The 16,828-nt window shown below is 38.2% G+C and overlaps 7 protein-coding genes across 11 annotated transcripts; 3 read left to right on the top strand and 4 right to left on the bottom strand.

Moving 5' to 3' along the window:
* Positions 1 to 5: 5 nt before the first annotated feature.
* On the bottom strand, positions 6 to 2,080 carry LOC120636891. The gene is made up of 2 exons (XM_039908452.1): positions 1,461 to 2,080; positions 6 to 795 (listed from the first exon to the last, which is right to left on the bottom strand). The coding sequence occupies exons 1-2, from the start codon at positions 1,905 to 1,907 to the stop codon at positions 55 to 57; spliced, it is 1,188 nt and encodes a 395-aa protein (XP_039764386.1). The 5' UTR covers positions 1,908 to 2,080; the 3' UTR covers positions 6 to 54.
* Positions 2,081 to 2,086: 6 nt separating this feature from the next.
* Positions 2,087 to 4,915, top strand: LOC120636890. 2 transcript variants are annotated; one of them, XM_039908450.1, is made up of 2 exons: positions 2,087 to 2,569; positions 4,126 to 4,915. In XM_039908450.1, exons 1-2 carry the CDS (start codon positions 2,123 to 2,125, stop codon positions 4,864 to 4,866), a joined length of 1,188 nt encoding a protein of 395 aa, XP_039764384.1. In that variant the 5' UTR covers positions 2,087 to 2,122; the 3' UTR covers positions 4,867 to 4,915. The 2 variants fall into 2 exon arrangements, with proteins under 2 accessions (XP_039764384.1, XP_039764383.1); XM_039908449.1 differs by lacking the exon at positions 2,087 to 2,569 and adding an exon at positions 2,844 to 3,460.
* A 104-nt stretch (positions 4,916 to 5,019) lies between these two features.
* LOC120636899 lies at positions 5,020 to 6,818 on the bottom strand. The gene is made up of 2 exons (XM_039908461.1): positions 6,336 to 6,818; positions 5,020 to 5,552 (listed from the first exon to the last, which is right to left on the bottom strand). Exons 1-2 carry the CDS (start codon positions 6,684 to 6,686, stop codon positions 5,073 to 5,075), a joined length of 831 nt encoding a protein of 276 aa, XP_039764395.1. The 5' UTR covers positions 6,687 to 6,818; the 3' UTR covers positions 5,020 to 5,072.
* A 45-nt stretch (positions 6,819 to 6,863) lies between these two features.
* Positions 6,864 to 8,943, top strand: LOC120636889. The gene is made up of 2 exons (XM_039908448.1): positions 6,864 to 7,488; positions 8,154 to 8,943. The coding sequence occupies exons 1-2, from the start codon at positions 7,042 to 7,044 to the stop codon at positions 8,892 to 8,894; spliced, it is 1,188 nt and encodes a 395-aa protein (XP_039764382.1). The 5' UTR covers positions 6,864 to 7,041; the 3' UTR covers positions 8,895 to 8,943.
* A 104-nt stretch (positions 8,944 to 9,047) lies between these two features.
* LOC120636900 lies at positions 9,048 to 10,843 on the bottom strand. The gene is made up of 2 exons (XM_039908463.1): positions 10,364 to 10,843; positions 9,048 to 9,580 (listed from the first exon to the last, which is right to left on the bottom strand). Exons 1-2 carry the CDS (start codon positions 10,712 to 10,714, stop codon positions 9,101 to 9,103), a joined length of 831 nt encoding a protein of 276 aa, XP_039764397.1. The 5' UTR covers positions 10,715 to 10,843; the 3' UTR covers positions 9,048 to 9,100.
* A 207-nt stretch (positions 10,844 to 11,050) lies between these two features.
* Positions 11,051 to 14,222, top strand: LOC120636886 (protein ALP1-like). 3 transcript variants are annotated; one of them, XM_039908446.1, is made up of 3 exons: positions 11,051 to 11,445; positions 12,320 to 12,801; positions 13,753 to 14,222. In XM_039908446.1, the coding sequence occupies exons 1-3, from the start codon at positions 11,162 to 11,164 to the stop codon at positions 14,175 to 14,177; spliced, it is 1,191 nt and encodes a 396-aa protein (XP_039764380.1). In that variant the 5' UTR covers positions 11,051 to 11,161; the 3' UTR covers positions 14,178 to 14,222. The 3 variants fall into 3 exon arrangements, with proteins under 3 accessions (XP_039764380.1, XP_039764379.1, XP_039764378.1); XM_039908445.1 differs by having other exon boundaries at positions 12,320 to 12,878; positions 13,830 to 14,222; XM_039908444.1 differs by lacking the exon at positions 13,753 to 14,222 and having other exon boundaries at positions 12,320 to 13,271.
* Positions 11,503 to 16,822, bottom strand: LOC120636895. Of its 2 annotated transcripts, none has more exons than XM_039908458.1 (2): positions 16,664 to 16,822; positions 11,503 to 12,232 (listed from the first exon to the last, which is right to left on the bottom strand). In XM_039908458.1, the coding sequence occupies exon 2, from the start codon at positions 12,099 to 12,101 to the stop codon at positions 11,535 to 11,537; it is 567 nt and encodes a 188-aa protein (XP_039764392.1). In that variant the 5' UTR covers positions 12,102 to 12,232; positions 16,664 to 16,822; the 3' UTR covers positions 11,503 to 11,534. The 2 variants fall into 2 exon arrangements, with proteins under 2 accessions (XP_039764392.1, XP_039764391.1); XM_039908457.1 differs by lacking the exon at positions 16,664 to 16,822 and adding an exon at positions 13,273 to 13,726.
* Positions 16,823 to 16,828: the final 6 nt, after the last annotated feature.

Here is a 16,828-nt window from a genome sequence, read left to right as displayed (position 1 = left end):
TGATTCCTAAATAAAACAATTATTTGAATAATCATATTTTATTTCTTTCAAACATTATATTTGATATTGCCAAGGAAGCTGACCTTGTTCCGATAGAAAATAACATTTTAGCTCATTTCTAATTACACTTGGTTCTACATTTAGAGCGATCTGCGGTATATTTTGTTGCATTTCGTTCAAAACTCCATCAGTAGTTCTTTCATTTCTCTTCATAAAATTATGCAGATGCACACAAGCCATCACGACAATTTTTGCTTTCTCATTTTGTAAACCAATGCGTGAATGCAAAATTCTGAATTTATTAGATAAAATGCCAAACGCGTCTTCTACAACCATGCGCCCGCGACTAAGTCTATAATTAAAAACCCTCTCAGGTGATCCTTTTGCATGATATCCAGAAAACGGTTTTATTATATTCTGTGAGATGGGGAAAGCATCGTCACCGATGAAATAAAAAGGTACAGGTGTATTTCTCCCTTGTAATGGAATCGCTTGTGGCAGACTTAAAGTTCCATCTCGTATCATATCAAATAAAGTTGAATTTCGTAGAACTCCACCATCAGATATTCTGCCCTGACATCCAATGTCTACGTATAAAAAGTTATAATTGGCATCGATTAAAGCTAGCAAAACAATACTGAAATATGACTTATAATTAAAAAACTCAGAACCGCTATTAGTTGGACATAGTATACGTATATGTTTCCCATCGAGGGCACCTACGCAATTAGGTACATTCCATTTCTGCATGAAACTTCGAGCCACTGATAGCCATTCTCCATGTGTATTCGGCATCTGTAAAAAAAATTGTTTGTGATATTTGTGTGTTTAGTTCTAGTTATATGTATGTAAAATGTGTGTGAAGTTCCAGGTAGGGGAGAGTGGGTAACGGTGGATCAAGGGGTACAGTGGATCGAACGCGGCCTATATAATGCGCACATTTACACGATATAGCATTTTACGTTCTATTTTGTATTGCCCTTGACTCGCTACCGGGGTGCGACGGAAAAGTAAGTATGAAAGCAAAATATTTTGAAGTTTTAAAAATGTAATGCTGCAGTTTGTAAAAAGTATTTAATATGAATCAAAAGTCACATGGCGTCATCAGATATGACTATTTTTTTTAAAGAAAGGGAAATCCTTTCTTTAAAAAAATAGTCATATCTATAAACCTGAGAAAGGTAGCCCTAAGATTGCTATGGCAGTGTGTACCTTATTGATTTTGCTCAGGCTTTATTATAAAAACACATTCTAAAAGTGTTAAATTGTGGCAATATTTAGCTCTACAAAAAAGTTGATTCACTGTTACCCATTGCACTCTCCCCTACAGTATAAAATCAAATATTATAATTGTGTCTTGTACATGCCGTAACTGTGTGAATGTATGTGGTCTGTTTTGTTTTCTAATGTAGGTGTTCAGTTTCTAACTACCTAATGTGTTACGGATATTTTGTACTTACCCTTAAATAATTGGATAATGTAGACACCAAAGTTTGACAAACATCTAGAATTATTAAAGAAATAACTTGTGGAGACACTTTAAACAGTGTACCGAGTGAAAAATAAGAGTCTCCTGTAGCCAGGTATCTCAAAGTAATTGCTAGTCGATCGGAAGCTGACACAGCATTTCTCCAGCGGGTGTCAGTTTTTGATATCATGGGTCCAGTTAAATTCAGTAATATTTCAAATTCTTCACTAGAGATCCTTAGAAAAGTGTTAAATTTCGAACGAATATTTCTTCGGTTTATGTCGTCCCTTCTAAAATCTTCAAGTATCGGGGACACATTAGGCCTATTTCGAAGACTTGGTCTGACCCAATATCTTCGTTTGATTTTGCGGTTCTTTTTATGAATAATGACATACAACACTACACTTGCGATACACGCAACTATATCATAGTCCAACATCTTTCGATTCTACGTACACGACTAATTTCAACGAAAGTCACAACACTACTGCGTAAATTGCAACCGCGACTGCAGGCCGCCGGTAAAGCCGGCGGCAAAGTCAGCGGCAAGGCGGTCTGAAAGTCGGCGGCAAACCCGGCGGCATAAGCCGGCGGCATGTGTGGATGCGCCATTGTGACTTTCGTTGAAATTAGTCGTGTACGTAGAATCGAAAGATGTTGGACTATGATATAGTTGCGTGTATCGCAAGTGTAGTGTTGTATGTCATTATTCATAAAAAGAACCGCAAAATCAAACGAAGATATTGGGTCAGACCAAGTCTTCGAAATAGGCCTAATGTGTCCCCGATACTTGAAGATTTTAGAAGGGACGACATAAACCGAAGAAATATTCGTTCGAAATTTAACACTTTTCTAAGGATCTCTAGTGAAGAATTTGAAATATTACTGAATTTAACTGGACCCATGATATCAAAAACTGACACCCGCTGGAGAAATGCTGTGTCAGCTTCCGATCGACTAGCAATTACTTTGAGATACCTGGCTACAGGAGACTCTTATTTTTCACTCGGTACACTGTTTAAAGTGTCTCCACAAGTTATTTCTTTAATAATTCTAGATGTTTGTCAAACTTTGGTGTCTACATTATCCAATTATTTAAGGGTAAGTACAAAATATCCGTAACACATTAGGTAGTTAGAAACTGAACACCTACATTAGAAAACAAAACAGACCACATACATTCACACAGTTACGGCATGTACAAGACACAATTATAATATTTGATTTTATACTGTAGGGGAGAGTGCAATGGGTAACAGTGAATCAACTTTTTTGTAGAGCTAAATATTGCCACAATTTAACACTTTTAGAATGTGTTTTTATAATAAAGCCTGAGCAAAATCAATAAGGTACACACTGCCATAGCAATCTTATGGCGCATCCACACATGCCGCCGGCTTATGCCGCCGGGTTTGCCGCCGACTTTCAGACCGCCTTGCCGCTGACTTTGCCGCCGGCTTTACCGGCGGCCTGCAGTCGCGGTTGCAATTTACGCAGTAGTGTTGTGACTTTCGTTGAAATTAGTCGTGTACGTAGAATCGAAAGATGTTGGACTATGATATAGTTGCGTGTATCGCAAGTGTAGTGTTGTATGTCATTATTCATAAAAAGAACCGCAAAATCAAACGAAGATATTGGGTCAGACCAAGTCTTCGAAATAGGCCTAATGTGTCCCCGATACTTGAAGATTTTAGAAGGGACGACATAAACCGAAGAAATATTCGTTCGAAATTTAACACTTTTCTAAGGATCTCTAGTGAAGAATTTGAAATATTACTGAATTTAACTGGACCCATGATATCAAAAACTGACACCCGCTGGAGAAATGCTGTGTCAGCTTCCGATCGACTAGCAATTACTTTGAGATACCTGGCTACAGGAGACTCTTATTTTTCACTCGGTACACTGTTTAAAGTGTCTCCACAAGTTATTTCTTTAATAATTCTAGATGTTTGTCAAACTTTGGTGTCTACATTATCCAATTATTTAAGGGTAAGTACAAAATATCCGTAACACATTAGGTAGTTAGAAACTGAACACCTACATTAGAAAACAAAACAGACCACATACATTCACACAGTTACGGCATGTACAAGACACAATTATAATATTTGATTTTATACTGTAGGGGAGAGTGCAATGGGTAACAGTGAATCAACTTTTTTGTAGAGCTAAATATTGCCACAATTTAACACTTTTAGAATGTGTTTTTATAATAAAGCCTGAGCAAAATCAATAAGGTACACACTGCCATAGCAATCTTAGGGCTACCTTTCTCAGGTTTATAGATATGACTATTTTTTTAAAGAAAGGATTTCCCTTTCTTAAAAAAAAATAGTCATATCTGATGACGCCATGTGACTTTTGATTCATATTAAATACTTTTTACAAACTGCAGCATTACATTTTTAAAACTTCAAAATATTTTGCTTTCATACTTACTTTTCCGTCGCACCCCGGTAGCGAGTCAAGGGCAATACAAAATAGAACGTAAAATTCTATATCGTGTAAATGTGCGCATTATATAGGCCGCGTTCGATCCACTGTACCCCTTGATCCACCGTTACCCACTCTCCCCTACCTGGAACTTCACACACATTTTACATACATATAACTAGAACTAAACACACAAATATCACAAACAATTTTTTTTACAGATGCCGAATACACATGGAGAATGGCTATCAGTGGCTCGAAGTTTCATGCAGAAATGGAATGTACCTAATTGCGTAGGTGCCCTCGATGGGAAACATATACGTATACTATGTCCAACTAATAGCGGTTCTGAGTTTTTTAATTATAAGTCATATTTCAGTATTGTTTTGCTAGCTTTAATCGATGCCAATTATAACTTTTTATACGTAGACATTGGATGTCAGGGCAGAATATCTGATGGTGGAGTTCTACGAAATTCAACTTTATTTGATATGATACGAGATGGAACTTTAAGTCTGCCACAAGCGATTCCATTACAAGGGAGAAATACACCTGTACCTTTTTATTTCATCGGTGACGATGCTTTCCCCATCTCACAGAATATAATAAAACCGTTTTCTGGATATCATGCAAAAGGATCACCTGAGAGGGTTTTTAATTATAGACTTAGTCGCGGGCGCATGGTTGTAGAAGACGCGTTTGGCATTTTATCTAATAAATTCAGAATTTTGCATTCACGCATTGGTTTACAAAATGAGAAAGCAAAAATTGTCGTGATGGCTTGTGTGCATCTGCATAATTTTATGAAGAGAAATGAAAGAACTACTGATGGAGTTTTGAACGAAATGCAACAAAATATACCGCAGATCGCTCTAAATGTAGAACCAAGTGTAATTAGAAATGAGCTAAAATGTTATTTTCTATCGGAACAAGGTCAGCTTCCTTGGCAATATCAAATATAATGTTTGAAAGAAATAAAATATGATTATTCAAATAATTGTTTTATTTAGGAATCAGAAACATGTATCAATAATTTTAAGCTTTTATTAAAATAAAATAATTTAACCGAAAATATAAACATTTATTTTAGTTTTAAGTAAAGGCATTGCGTTTTTCGTCATTTTAATATGTAACCTTATTTTAATCTATTACACTATTTTCGGTTAAATTATTTGGTTAAATTATTTTCCAAGACTTGTAACAGACTGTCACTTGTATTGACATCTGGGCTATTTTGCATTTCATAGTCTGATTGAACAGAGTAAGAGCGCGAAGTTGAGGGCGACGGTGACATTGCTAACGTTGTAGGTTGGCCGGTGAAGTATCCTGGACGAACATTTTGATAACGAAGAGGCTGAGTAGTATTACTAGTATCAAAATTCATCGAACCCATTCTCATTTCTGCTTCATAGATAATATTCTGGATTTGATGTTGTACTGTACACATCGTGTAATGATCCATCTTCCTCAACTTGCTACTTATATAGTCTGCAAATATAGCAGCATCATCGCGTTGCCTTGCATTAGACGTGATCTCCCTCAGTAATTGCAAAGCTTCATCAACTTCAGGTTCTCTCTCTATATTTCGCTTTCGTGAAGTCCTTGTCGAAGGTAGCGTAGTCTGGGGAGTGATATTATCTTGAGAAGACTGAAAATAAAAAGGAAATCTTATAAATAATTGCAAACAAGCTTCAATACTATATTTTGAATATATCCTATCAGTATGTAAATATTAAATAAAAACCAAGCTTATAAACATAACATGTATGTATAGTGTATACAAATAATTATGTAAGTTTAAGCTACATTTACTCAGTAAATAATTGATATTATTTCTTTATATATTTTTTTTCATCTTACATATCATACTTCATACTTCATACTAATATATACTAATATTATAAATGCGAAAGTGTGTTTGTTGGTTTGTCCTTGAATCACGCCGCAACAGAGCTACGGATCGACATGATTTTTTGCATGGGGATAGTTAAGGTCCTGGAGAGTGACATAGGCTACTTTTTATCCCGGAAAATCAAAGAGTTCCCAAGGGATTTTAAAAACTTAATCCACGCGAACGAAGTCGCGGGCATCAGCTAGTTGGCCATATATCACGTCCTCAAGTATTGCAAATGTCTCACCAGTAACCCTGTACACTCTTCACGAGCGCTTATTCCCGAATACTTCGCTTTCGGTAAGTGTTATGCCGACTACATAAGGTCAAAAACGAGAGTATGCTCGCCCGCGCTCCGTGGTATTATGTATTGTTACCGGGTTGTAGGTAGTAGGTATCTAAAATATTAATACGCGAAGCAAAAACTTTGTACCTACCCCTATTAACGAAAATATTGCATAATGAAATATGTATTTTAAATTTATTATGGTCGACCAACTAGTCTACTTAGGTAATTATAAGAATTTGATGGGTACTTACACTAGGTGTGTGGCTGTTCAGAGTCGGTACCGGTGCATTCTTGTCATTAAGAAATGATAACGCCTTATAAGCAAACCATTTCGGCAATTGAACATCATCCCGTCCAGATCCACTCCTTTTAGATTCTTCAAATTTGCGTTTTTCTCGAAAATAATGGCTAGATAAATTCTTCAGTTTTCTCTCAATTTCTGTTGATGCTATGTTGAACACAGAAGCAATATCCCTAACAGCATCGTTTCTTTTGTTGCGATTCTTGAAATCCATATGCCTTGGGTTCCACAATAGTTCATTTTCTTGATACTTTTCTATTAATAAAAGTACAGCACTATCATCCCAGTTAAATTCTGTCATTTTGTTATTTAAATGAATACGACAACACTACCACTCCGTATCGAAGCCGCAAGCAAACTGCCGCCGGCACCAAAAGCCGCGCGTGCCGCAGGTAAAAGATGCATGAGCCGGCGGCATGGCCGGCGGCCCGGCCGCCGGCCATGCCGCCGGCCGTGCCGCCGGGCATGTGTGGATGCGCCATTATGGCGCATCCACACATGCCGCCGGCTTATGCCGCCGGGTTTGCCGCCGACTTTCAGACCGCCTTGCCGCTGACTTTGCCGCCGGCTTTACCGGCGGCCTGCAGTCGCGGTTGCAATTTACGCAGTAGTGTTGTGACTTTCGTTGAAATTAGTCGTGTACGTAGAATCGAAAGATGTTGGACTATGATATAGTTGCGTGTATCGCAAGTGTAGTGTTGTATGTCATTATTCATAAAAAGAACCGCAAAATCAAACGAAGATATTGGGTCAGACCAAGTCTTCGAAATAGGCCTAATGTGTCCCCGATACTTGAAGATTTTAGAAGGGACGACATAAACCGAAGAAATATTCGTTCGAAATTTAACACTTTTCTAAGGATCTCTAGTGAAGAATTTGAAATATTACTGAATTTAACTGGACCCATGATATCAAAAACTGACACCCGCTGGAGAAATGCTGTGTCAGCTTCCGATCGACTAGCAATTACTTTGAGATACCTGGCTACAGGAGACTCTTATTTTTCACTCGGTACACTGTTTAAAGTGTCTCCACAAGTTATTTCTTTAATAATTCTAGATGTTTGTCAAACTTTGGTGTCTACATTATCCAATTATTTAAGGGTAAGTACAAAATATCCGTAACACATTAGGTAGTTAGAAACTGAACACCTACATTAGAAAACAAAACAGACCACATACATTCACACAGTTACGGCATGTACAAGACACAATTATAATATTTGATTTTATACTGTAGGGGAGAGTGCAATGGGTAACAGTGAATCAACTTTTTTGTAGAGCTAAATATTGCCACAATTTAACACTTTTAGAATGTGTTTTTATAATAAAGCCTGAGCAAAATCAATAAGGTACACACTGCCATAGCAATCTTAGGGCTACCTTTCTCAGGTTTATAGATATGACTATTTTTTTAAAGAAAGGATTTCCCTTTCTTTAAAAAAAATAGTCATATCTGATGACGCCATGTGACTTTTGATTCATATTAAATACTTTTTACAAACTGCAGCATTACATTTTTAAAACTTCAAAATATTTTGCTTTCATACTTACTTTTCCGTCGCACCCCGGTAGCGAGTCAAGGGCAATACAAAATAGAACGTAAAATGCTATATCGTGTAAATGTGCGCATTATATAGGCCGCGTTCGATCCACTGTACCCCTTGATCCACCGTTACCCACTCTCCCCTACCTGGAACTTCACACACATTTTACATACATATAACTAGAACTAAACACACAAATATCACAAACAATTTTTTTTACAGATGCCGAATACACATGGAGAATGGCTATCAGTGGCTCGAAGTTTCATGCAGAAATGGAATGTACCTAATTGCGTAGGTGCCCTCGATGGGAAACATATACGTATACTATGTCCAACTAATAGCGGTTCTGAGTTTTTTAATTATAAGTCATATTTCAGTATTGTTTTGCTAGCTTTAATCGATGCCAATTATAACTTTTTATACGTAGACATTGGATGTCAGGGCAGAATATCTGATGGTGGAGTTCTACGAAATTCAACTTTATTTGATATGATACGAGATGGAACTTTAAGTCTGCCACAAGCGATTCCATTACAAGGGAGAAATACACCTGTACCTTTTTATTTCATCGGTGACGATGCTTTCCCCATCTCACAGAATATAATAAAACCGTTTTCTGGATATCATGCAAAAGGATCACCTGAGAGGGTTTTTAATTATAGACTTAGTCGCGGGCGCATGGTTGTAGAAGACGCGTTTGGCATTTTATCTAATAAATTCAGAATTTTGCATTCACGCATTGGTTTACAAAATGAGAAAGCAAAAATTGTCGTGATGGCTTGTGTGCATCTGCATAATTTTATGAAGAGAAATGAAAGAACTACTGATGGAGTTTTGAACGAAATGCAACAAAATATACCGCAGATCGCTCTAAATGTAGAACCAAGTGTAATTAGAAATGAGCTAAAATGTTATTTTCTATCGGAACAAGGTCAGCTTCCTTGGCAATATCAAATATAATGTTTGAAAGAAATAAAATATGATTATTCAAATAATTGTTTTATTTAGGAATCAGAAACATGTATCAATAATTTTAAGCTTTTATTAAAATAAAATAATTTAACCGAAAATATAAACATTTATTTTAGTTTTAAGTAAAGGCATTGCGTTTTTCGTCATTTTAATATGTAACCTTATTTTAATCTATTACACTATTTTCGGTTAAATTATTTGGTTAAATTATTTTCCAAGACTTGTAACAGACTGTCACTTGTATTGACATCTGGGCTATTTTGCATTTCATAGTCTGATTGAACAGAGTAAGAGCGCGAAGTTGAGGGCGACGGTGACATTGCTAACGTTGTAGGTTGGCCGGTGAAGTATCCTGGACGAACATTTTGATAACGAAGAGGCTGAGTAGTATTACTAGTATCAAAATTCATCGAACCCATTCTCATTTCTGCTTCATAGATAATATTCTGGATTTGATGTTGTACTGTACACATCGTGTAATGATCCATCTTCCTCAACTTGCTACTTATATAGTCTGCAAATATAGCAGCATCATCGCGTTGCCTTGCATTAGACGTGATCTCCCTCAGTAATTGCAAAGCTTCATCAACTTCAGGTTCTCTCTCTATATTTCGCTTTCGTGAAGTCCTTGTCGAAGGTAGCGTAGTCTGGGGAGTGATATTATCTTGAGAAGACTGAAAATAAAAAGGAAATCTTATAAATAATTGCAAACAAGCTTCAATACTATATTTTGAATATATCCTATCAGTATGTAAATATTAAATAAAAACCAAGCTTATAAACATAACATGTATGTATAGTGTATACAAATAATTATGTAAGTTTAAGCTACATTTACTCAGTAAATAATTGATATTATTTCTTTATATATTTTTTTTCATCTTACATATCATACTTCATACTTCATACTAATATATACTAATATTATAAATGCGAAAGTGTGTTTGTTGGTTTGTCCTTGAATCACGCCGCAACAGAGCTACGGATCGACATGATTTTTTGCATGGGGATAGTTAAGGTCCTGGAGAGTGACATAGGCTACTTTTTATCCCGGAAAATCAAAGAGTTCCCAAGGGATTTTAAAAACTTAATCCACGCGAACGAAGTCGCGGGCATCAGCTAGTTGGCCATATATCACGTCCTCAAGTATTGCAAATGTCTCACCAGTAACCCTGTACACTCTTCACGAGCGCTTATTCCCGAATACTTCGCTTTCGGTAAGTGTTATGCCGACTACATAAGGTCAAAAACGAGAGTATGCTCGCCCGCGCTCCGTGGTATTATGTATTGTTACCGGGTTGTAGGTAGTAGGTATCTAAAATATTAATACGCGAAGCAAAAACTTTGTACCTACCCCTATTAACGAAAATATTGCATAATGAAATATGTATTTTAAATTTATTATGGTCGACCAACTAGTCTACTTAGGTAATTATAAGAATTTGATGGGTACTTACACTAGGTGTGTGGCTGTTCAGAGTCGGTACCGGTGCATTCTTGTCATTAAGAAATGATAACGCCTTATAAGCAAACCATTTCGGCAATTGAACATCATCCCGTCCAGATCCACTCCTTTTAGATTCTTCAAATTTGCGTTTTTCTCGAAAATAATGGCTAGATAAATTCTTCAGTTTTCTCTCAATTTCTGTTGATGCTATGTTGAACACAGAAGCAATATCCCTAACAGCATCGTTTCTTTTGTTGCGATTCTTGAAATCCATATGCCTTGGGTTCCACAATAGTTCATTTTCTTGATACTTTTCTATTAATAAAAGTACAGCACTATCATCCCAGTTAAATTCTGTCATTTTGTTATTTAAATGAATACGACAACACTACCACTCCGTATCGAAGCCGCAAGCAAACTGCCGCCGGCACCAAAAGCCGCGCGTGCCGCAGGTAAAAGATGCATGAGCCGGCGGCATGTGTGGATGCGCCATAATACTGCTTATAGCTGCTGCCTGCCACGGAACGGAACCAATATCCGAAACAAAATAATTAGTAAATGCTGTTCGTATAGCATTGGCATTAGGGCCACCTCGAGTCGACCCATTTCGATCCACGGGTCTCGTTTCTTGTTCTTGTCCATTTTCTATATTTTGGTAACTTTCAAAATTTATACCGTCTTTTTCTCTAACAAAATTATGTAAGGCCGGGTTCCCACTATGCCGGACCGGCAGATCTGCCGGAAACCGGACACCGGACAGAGTGTTCACATTTAAAGCACCTCAGTTGAATTTGGACCTGTGCCCACAATGGACGACGAAATTGTTGTGTTGTGGTGGTGGTGGTACAGAAGGCAAAATAAAAGAAGAAAGTATTGGGTACATCCTATTTTACGGGAAAGATTTACACTAGGGACATTTGAAACATTGATGGGTGAACTTAGAAGTGACGGATCAAAGTTCTTCAATTATTTTCGAATGACAACAACCACTTTTGACGATTTACTGGGACGACTTTCACCAGGCATAAGAGTACGAAATACAAGTTTTAGAGAATGTATTTGCCCAGAACAAAGATTGGCCATTTGTTTAAGGTAAAGTGTGTGTGTGTGTTCTTTTGACAATAAATAATTATTAATTAAAAATGCAAATTAGTCACTTAAGTATTTATTTGTACTCAAATTTAAAACCCTTCAAAATCTAAATATTCTGACTCTTGGGAGTATATGGAATGAGTAGATGCTGTTGGCGAAACTGGATTCACTGGAATTTGGGAAGAAGTTGATGGTATAGGTGTTGTAGAGTATCCAGAGTGTTGATCTTGCGTAGGTGTCGCCTGTTGATTAGGATGTGTGTAGTATCCAGAGCGAGTATACTGATCTGGTCCGGTCATCTGATTATAATGACGCCAATGTCCGTAATTCTCTCTCTCATAATTCCTACTTTTAATTTTTTGCAACATTGTCAGGACGCTGGCTTGAAATTCTAAAGTCTCTTCGATAGTTAAAGTGTTCAAGACTGGTATAATGCCTTTGAAAAAAGAAAGATGATGGTTTTCTTTTTCTGGGTTCATTCTGGAATCCAAAAACTTTGACATCTTCTCATTTACTTCTTTATTATCAATTGTTCTTTTATCTTTAATTAAAGATGAACGAAAATCTGATTCCATGCCTACTTCAGTCTCGGTTCTTGCTTTTTTTGAACCCGACTCATGAGGCGGTCGAGGTTCGGAGACCTTTTTCAAAAACATTAATTGCTCGTGATATAAATAATTTCGTGTCTTTTTGGCCGAAGATCCAGATTTAGACTCATCTTTTTGTTTTTTCACCGTCTTAAGCCATGAATCTCGTATATTATTCCATTTAGTTGAAACCAGTTTTCCTGAAATAAATAAAAAAATATCAGAATTGAATTTATTTATTGGTGACATATAATGTAATATGTAGTAACAAAATATACTTTTTTCAGATATTTAGCTTCAGGATGTTCATTCAAAGAAATACATTACTCATACAGAGTAGGCGTTTCGACAATAAGTAAAATAATAAAAGAAATGAGCAACGTCATTTGGGAAAGCCTACAGACAGATTTTCTTAAGCTGCCTGATACTGAGAGAGAATGGGAGGACATCGCTTTAAGATTCGAAAGAAAAGCCAACTTTCCTCACTGTATTGGAGCAGTAGATGGCAAACATATTAGAATTTTGAAGCCAGCCAAGAGTGGTTCTATGTTCTTTAATTACAAGGAATATTATTCTTTTGTATTAATGGCAATTGTCGATTCAGAGTACCGATTTATTTTTATCAGTGTGGGCTCGTATGGCAAGGAATGCGATTCCACTATATTAAAGGATAGTATATTTTGGAAAAAAATCAATGATGGTACTTTAAATGTACCAAAGCCTCGACCACTTCATACAAACATGCACGAGGAATTACCGTTTATACTAGTTGGCGATGAAGGCTTTGCTTTAACACCTAATCTCCTACGTCCATATGGAGGTACACATTTGAATAATGATAAAAAGATTTTTAACTATAGATTAAGTCGAGCACGAAGGTACGTTGAGTGCGCTTTTGGTATTCTAGCAAATAAGTGGCGAATACTCCATCGGCCTATAGATCTGAACGTAGACACAGCAATTAAAGTAATTAAAGCTTGTACAGTCTTACATAATTTTGTTAGAGAAAAAGACGGTATAAATTTTGAAAGTTACCAAAATATAGAAAATGGACAAGAACAAGAAACGAGACCCGTGGATCGAAATGGGTCGACTCGAGGTGGCCCTAATGCCAATGCTATACGAACAGCATTTACTAATTATTTTGTTTCGGATATTGGTTCCGTTCCGTGGCAGGCAGCAGCTATAAATTAAAATTTGTGAATGCATTTTTATCAATAAAAATATTTAAAAAACTCACCGTACTGTTTTCTTTCTTTTTCTTCCAGTTCATCGAAGTTTGGTTTCAGTATTAAACATACTTCACGCCATGCTGCTAACTTTAAGTTTTTGTCTTTATAGACATCTTCGGTCTTGTCCCACAGAACAGGTCTCTCTTGGACAAGCGTAATTAAAGTTTCTATTTGTATGTCGCTCATGCTACACGTCTACTTTACTCAGAAAATGCGAGCCGAATGAAGTGCGGGGAGAACGGGCGGGGCGGGGCGGGGAACGCGGGTCGAACTGGTTCACATTATTCCGGTCCGGTGATTTTGCCGGCATTTTGTAGTGACAAAACGCTCGGTAAAAATGCCGGGCTCGGCGAAAAAGCCAGACTCGGGATCATGTGAATAGCTTCATACAATTTGTACCGCCACTAGGCCTTCCGGCAATTTTACCGGACCGGGAGATCTGCCGGTCCGGCATAGTGGGAACCCGGCCGAATTACCGTTTATACTAGTTGGCGATGAAGGCTTTGCTTTAACACCTAATCTCCTACGTCCATATGGAGGTACACATTTGAATAATGATAAAAAGATTTTTAACTATAGATTAAGTCGAGCACGAAGGTACGTTGAGTGCGCTTTTGGTATTCTAGCAAATAAGTGGCGAATACTCCATCGGCCTATAGATCTGAACGTAGACACAGCAATTAAAGTAATTAAAGCTTGTACAGTCTTACATAATTTTGTTAGAGAAAAAGACGGTATAAATTTTGAAAGTTACCAAAATATAGAAAATGGACAAGAACAAGAAACGAGACCCGTGGATCGAAATGGGTCGACTCGAGGTGGCCCTAATGCCAATGCTATACGAACAGCATTTACTAATTATTTTGTTTCGGATATTGGTTCCGTTCCGTGGCAGGCAGCAGCTATAAATTAAAATTTGTGAATGCATTTTTATCAATAAAAATATTTAAAAAACTCACCGTACTGTTTTCTTTCTTTTTCTTCCAGTTCATCGAAGTTTGGTTTCAGTATTAAACATACTTCACGCCATGCTGCTAACTTTAAGTTTTTGTCTTTATAGACATCTTCGGTCTTGTCCCACAGAACAGGTCTCTCTTGGACAAGCGTAATTAAAGTTTCTATTTGTATGTCGCTCATGCTACACGTCTACTTTACTCAGAAAATGCGAGCCGAATGAAGTGCGGGGAGAACGGGCGGGGCGGGGCGGGGAACGCGGGTCGAACTGGTTCACATTATTCCGGTCCGGTGATTTTGCCGGCATTTTGTAGTGACAAAACGCTCGGTAAAAATGCCGGGCTCGGCGAAAAAGCCAGACTCGGGATCATGTGAATAGCTTCATACAATTTGTACCGCCACTAGGCCTTCCGGCAATTTTACCGGACCGGGAGATCTGCCGGTCCGGCATAGTGGGAACCCGGCCTTACTCAGAAAATGCGAGCCGAATGAAGTGCGGGGAGAACGGGCGGGGCGGGGCGGGGAACGCGGGTCGAACTGGTTCACATTATTCCGGTCCGGTGATTTTGCCGGCATTTTGTAGTGACAAAACGCTCGGTAAAAATGCCGGGCTCGGCGAAAAAGCCAGACTCGGGATCATGTGAATAGCTTCATACAATTTGTACCGCCACTAGGCCTTCCGGCAATTTTACCGGACCGGGAGATCTGCCGGTCCGGCATAGTGGGAACCCGGCCGAATTACCGTTTATACTAGTTGGCGATGAAGGCTTTGCTTTAACACCTAATCTCCTACGTCCATATGGAGGTACACATTTGAATAATGATAAAAAGATTTTTAACTATAGATTAAGTCGAGCACGAAGGTACGTTGAGTGCGCTTTTGGTATTCTAGCAAATAAGTGGCGAATACTCCATCGGCCTATAGATCTGAACGTAGACACAGCAATTAAAGTAATTAAAGCTTGTACAGTCTTACATAATTTTGTTAGAGAAAAAGACGGTATAAATTTTGAAAGTTACCAAAATATAGAAAATGGACAAGAACAAGAAACGAGACCCGTGGATCGAAATGGGTCGACTCGAGGTGGCCCTAATGCCAATGCTATACGAACAGCATTTACTAATTATTTTGTTTCGGATATTGGTTCCGTTCCGTGGCAGGCAGCAGCTATAAATTAAAATTTGTGAATGCATTTTTATCAATAAAAATATTTAAAAAACTCACCGTACTGTTTTCTTTCTTTTTCTTCCAGTTCATCGAAGTTTGGTTTCAGTATTAAACATACTTCACGCCATGCTGCTAACTTTAAGTTTTTGTCTTTATAGACATCTTCGGTCTTGTCCCACAGAACAGGTCTCTCTTGGACAAGCGTAATTAAAGTTTCTATTTGTATGTCGCTCATGCTACACGTCTACTTTACTCAGAAAATGCGAGCCGAATGAAGTGCGGGGAGAACGGGCGGGGCGGGGCGGGGAACGCGGGTCGAACTGGTTCACATTATTCCGGTCCGGTGATTTTGCCGGCATTTTGTAGTGACAAAACGCTCGGTAAAAATGCCGGGCTCGGCGAAAAAGCCAGACTCGGGATCATGTGAATAGCTTCATACAATTTGTACCGCCACTAGGCCTTCCGGCAATTTTACCGGACCGGGAGATCTGCCGGTCCGGCATAGTGGGAACCCGGCCTTACTCAGAAAATGCGAGCCGAATGAAGTGCGGGGAGAACGGGCGGGGCGGGGCGGGGAACGCGGGTCGAACTGGTTCACATTATTCCGGTCCGGTGATTTTGCCGGCATTTTGTAGTGACAAAACGCTCGGTAAAAATGCCGGGCTCGGCGAAAAAGCCAGACTCGGGATCATGTGAATAGCTTCATACAATTTGTACCGCCACTAGGCCTTCCGGCAATTTTACCGGACCGGGAGATCTGCCGGTCCGGCATAGTGGGAACCCGGCCGAATTACCGTTTATACTAGTTGGCGATGAAGGCTTTGCTTTAACACCTAATCTCCTACGTCCATATGGAGGTACACATTTGAATAATGATAAAAAGATTTTTAACTATAGATTAAGTCGAGCACGAAGGTACGTTGAGTGCGCTTTTGGTATTCTAGCAAATAAGTGGCGAATACTCCATCGGCCTATAGATCTGAACGTAGACACAGCAATTAAAGTAATTAAAGCTTGTACAGTCTTACATAATTTTGTTAGAGAAAAAGACGGTATAAATTTTGAAAGTTACCAAAATATAGAAAATGGACAAGAACAAGAAACGAGACCCGTGGATCGAAATGGGTCGACTCGAGGTGGCCCTAATGCCAATGCTATACGAACAGCATTTACTAATTATTTTGTTTCGGATATTGGTTCCGTTCCGTGGCAGGCAGCAGCTATAAATTAAAATTTGTGAATGCATTTTTATCAATAAAAATATTTAAAAAACTCACCGTACTGTTTTCTTTCTTTTTCTTCCAGTTCATCGAAGTTTGGTTTCAGTATTAAACATACTTCACGCCATGCTGCTAACTTTAAGTTTTTGTCTTTATAGACATCTTCGGTCTTGTCCCACAGAACAGGTCTCTCTTGGACAAGCGTAATTAAAGTTTCTATTT

The sequence above is a fragment of the Pararge aegeria genome, unplaced genomic scaffold, assembly GCF_905163445.1.
Source record: "Pararge aegeria unplaced genomic scaffold, ilParAegt1.1, whole genome shotgun sequence".
NCBI classification, from domain to species: Eukaryota; Metazoa; Arthropoda; class Insecta; order Lepidoptera; family Nymphalidae; genus Pararge; species Pararge aegeria.
Note: the sequence above shows the minus strand (reverse complement) of the source record. Positions and strands in the feature narration are given on the sequence as shown.

Bases quoted from the DNA above. Each gene is read 5' to 3' on its own strand.
- LOC120636891 (XM_039908452.1), bottom strand. From the start codon at position 1,907: ATGTTGGACTATGATATAGTTGCGTGTATCGCAAGTGTAGTGTTGTAT. The intron at 796-1,460 runs GTAAGTACAAAA...TTTTTTTTACAG, and splicing joins CATTATCCAATTATTTAAGG to ATGCCGAATACACATGGAGA.
- LOC120636890 (XM_039908450.1), top strand. From the start codon at position 2,123: ATGTTGGACTATGATATAGTTGCGTGTATCGCAAGTGTAGTGTTGTAT. The intron at 2,570-4,125 runs GTAAGTACAAAA...TTTTTTTTACAG, and splicing joins CATTATCCAATTATTTAAGG to ATGCCGAATACACATGGAGA.
- LOC120636899 (XM_039908461.1), bottom strand. From the start codon at position 6,686: ATGACAGAATTTAACTGGGATGATAGTGCTGTACTTTTATTAATAGAA. The intron at 5,553-6,335 runs GTAAGTACCCAT...TTTTATTTTCAG, and splicing joins TGAACAGCCACACACCTAGT to TCTTCTCAAGATAATATCAC.
- LOC120636889 (XM_039908448.1), top strand. From the start codon at position 7,042: ATGTTGGACTATGATATAGTTGCGTGTATCGCAAGTGTAGTGTTGTAT. The intron at 7,489-8,153 runs GTAAGTACAAAA...TTTTTTTTACAG, and splicing joins CATTATCCAATTATTTAAGG to ATGCCGAATACACATGGAGA.
- LOC120636900 (XM_039908463.1), bottom strand. From the start codon at position 10,714: ATGACAGAATTTAACTGGGATGATAGTGCTGTACTTTTATTAATAGAA. The intron at 9,581-10,363 runs GTAAGTACCCAT...TTTTATTTTCAG, and splicing joins TGAACAGCCACACACCTAGT to TCTTCTCAAGATAATATCAC.
- LOC120636886 (XM_039908446.1), top strand. From the start codon at position 11,162: ATGGACGACGAAATTGTTGTGTTGTGGTGGTGGTGGTACAGAAGGCAA. The intron at 11,446-12,319 runs GTAAAGTGTGTG...TACTTTTTTCAG, and splicing joins AGATTGGCCATTTGTTTAAG to ATATTTAGCTTCAGGATGTT. The intron at 12,802-13,752 runs TTGGCGATGAAG...CGTTTATACTAG, and splicing joins GGAATTACCGTTTATACTAG to TTGGCGATGAAGGCTTTGCT.
- LOC120636895 (XM_039908457.1), bottom strand. From the start codon at position 13,450: ATGAGCGACATACAAATAGAAACTTTAATTACGCTTGTCCAAGAGAGA. The intron at 12,233-13,272 runs GTGAGTTTTTTA...TATTTATTTCAG, and splicing joins AAAAGAAAGAAAACAGTACG to GAAAACTGGTTTCAACTAAA.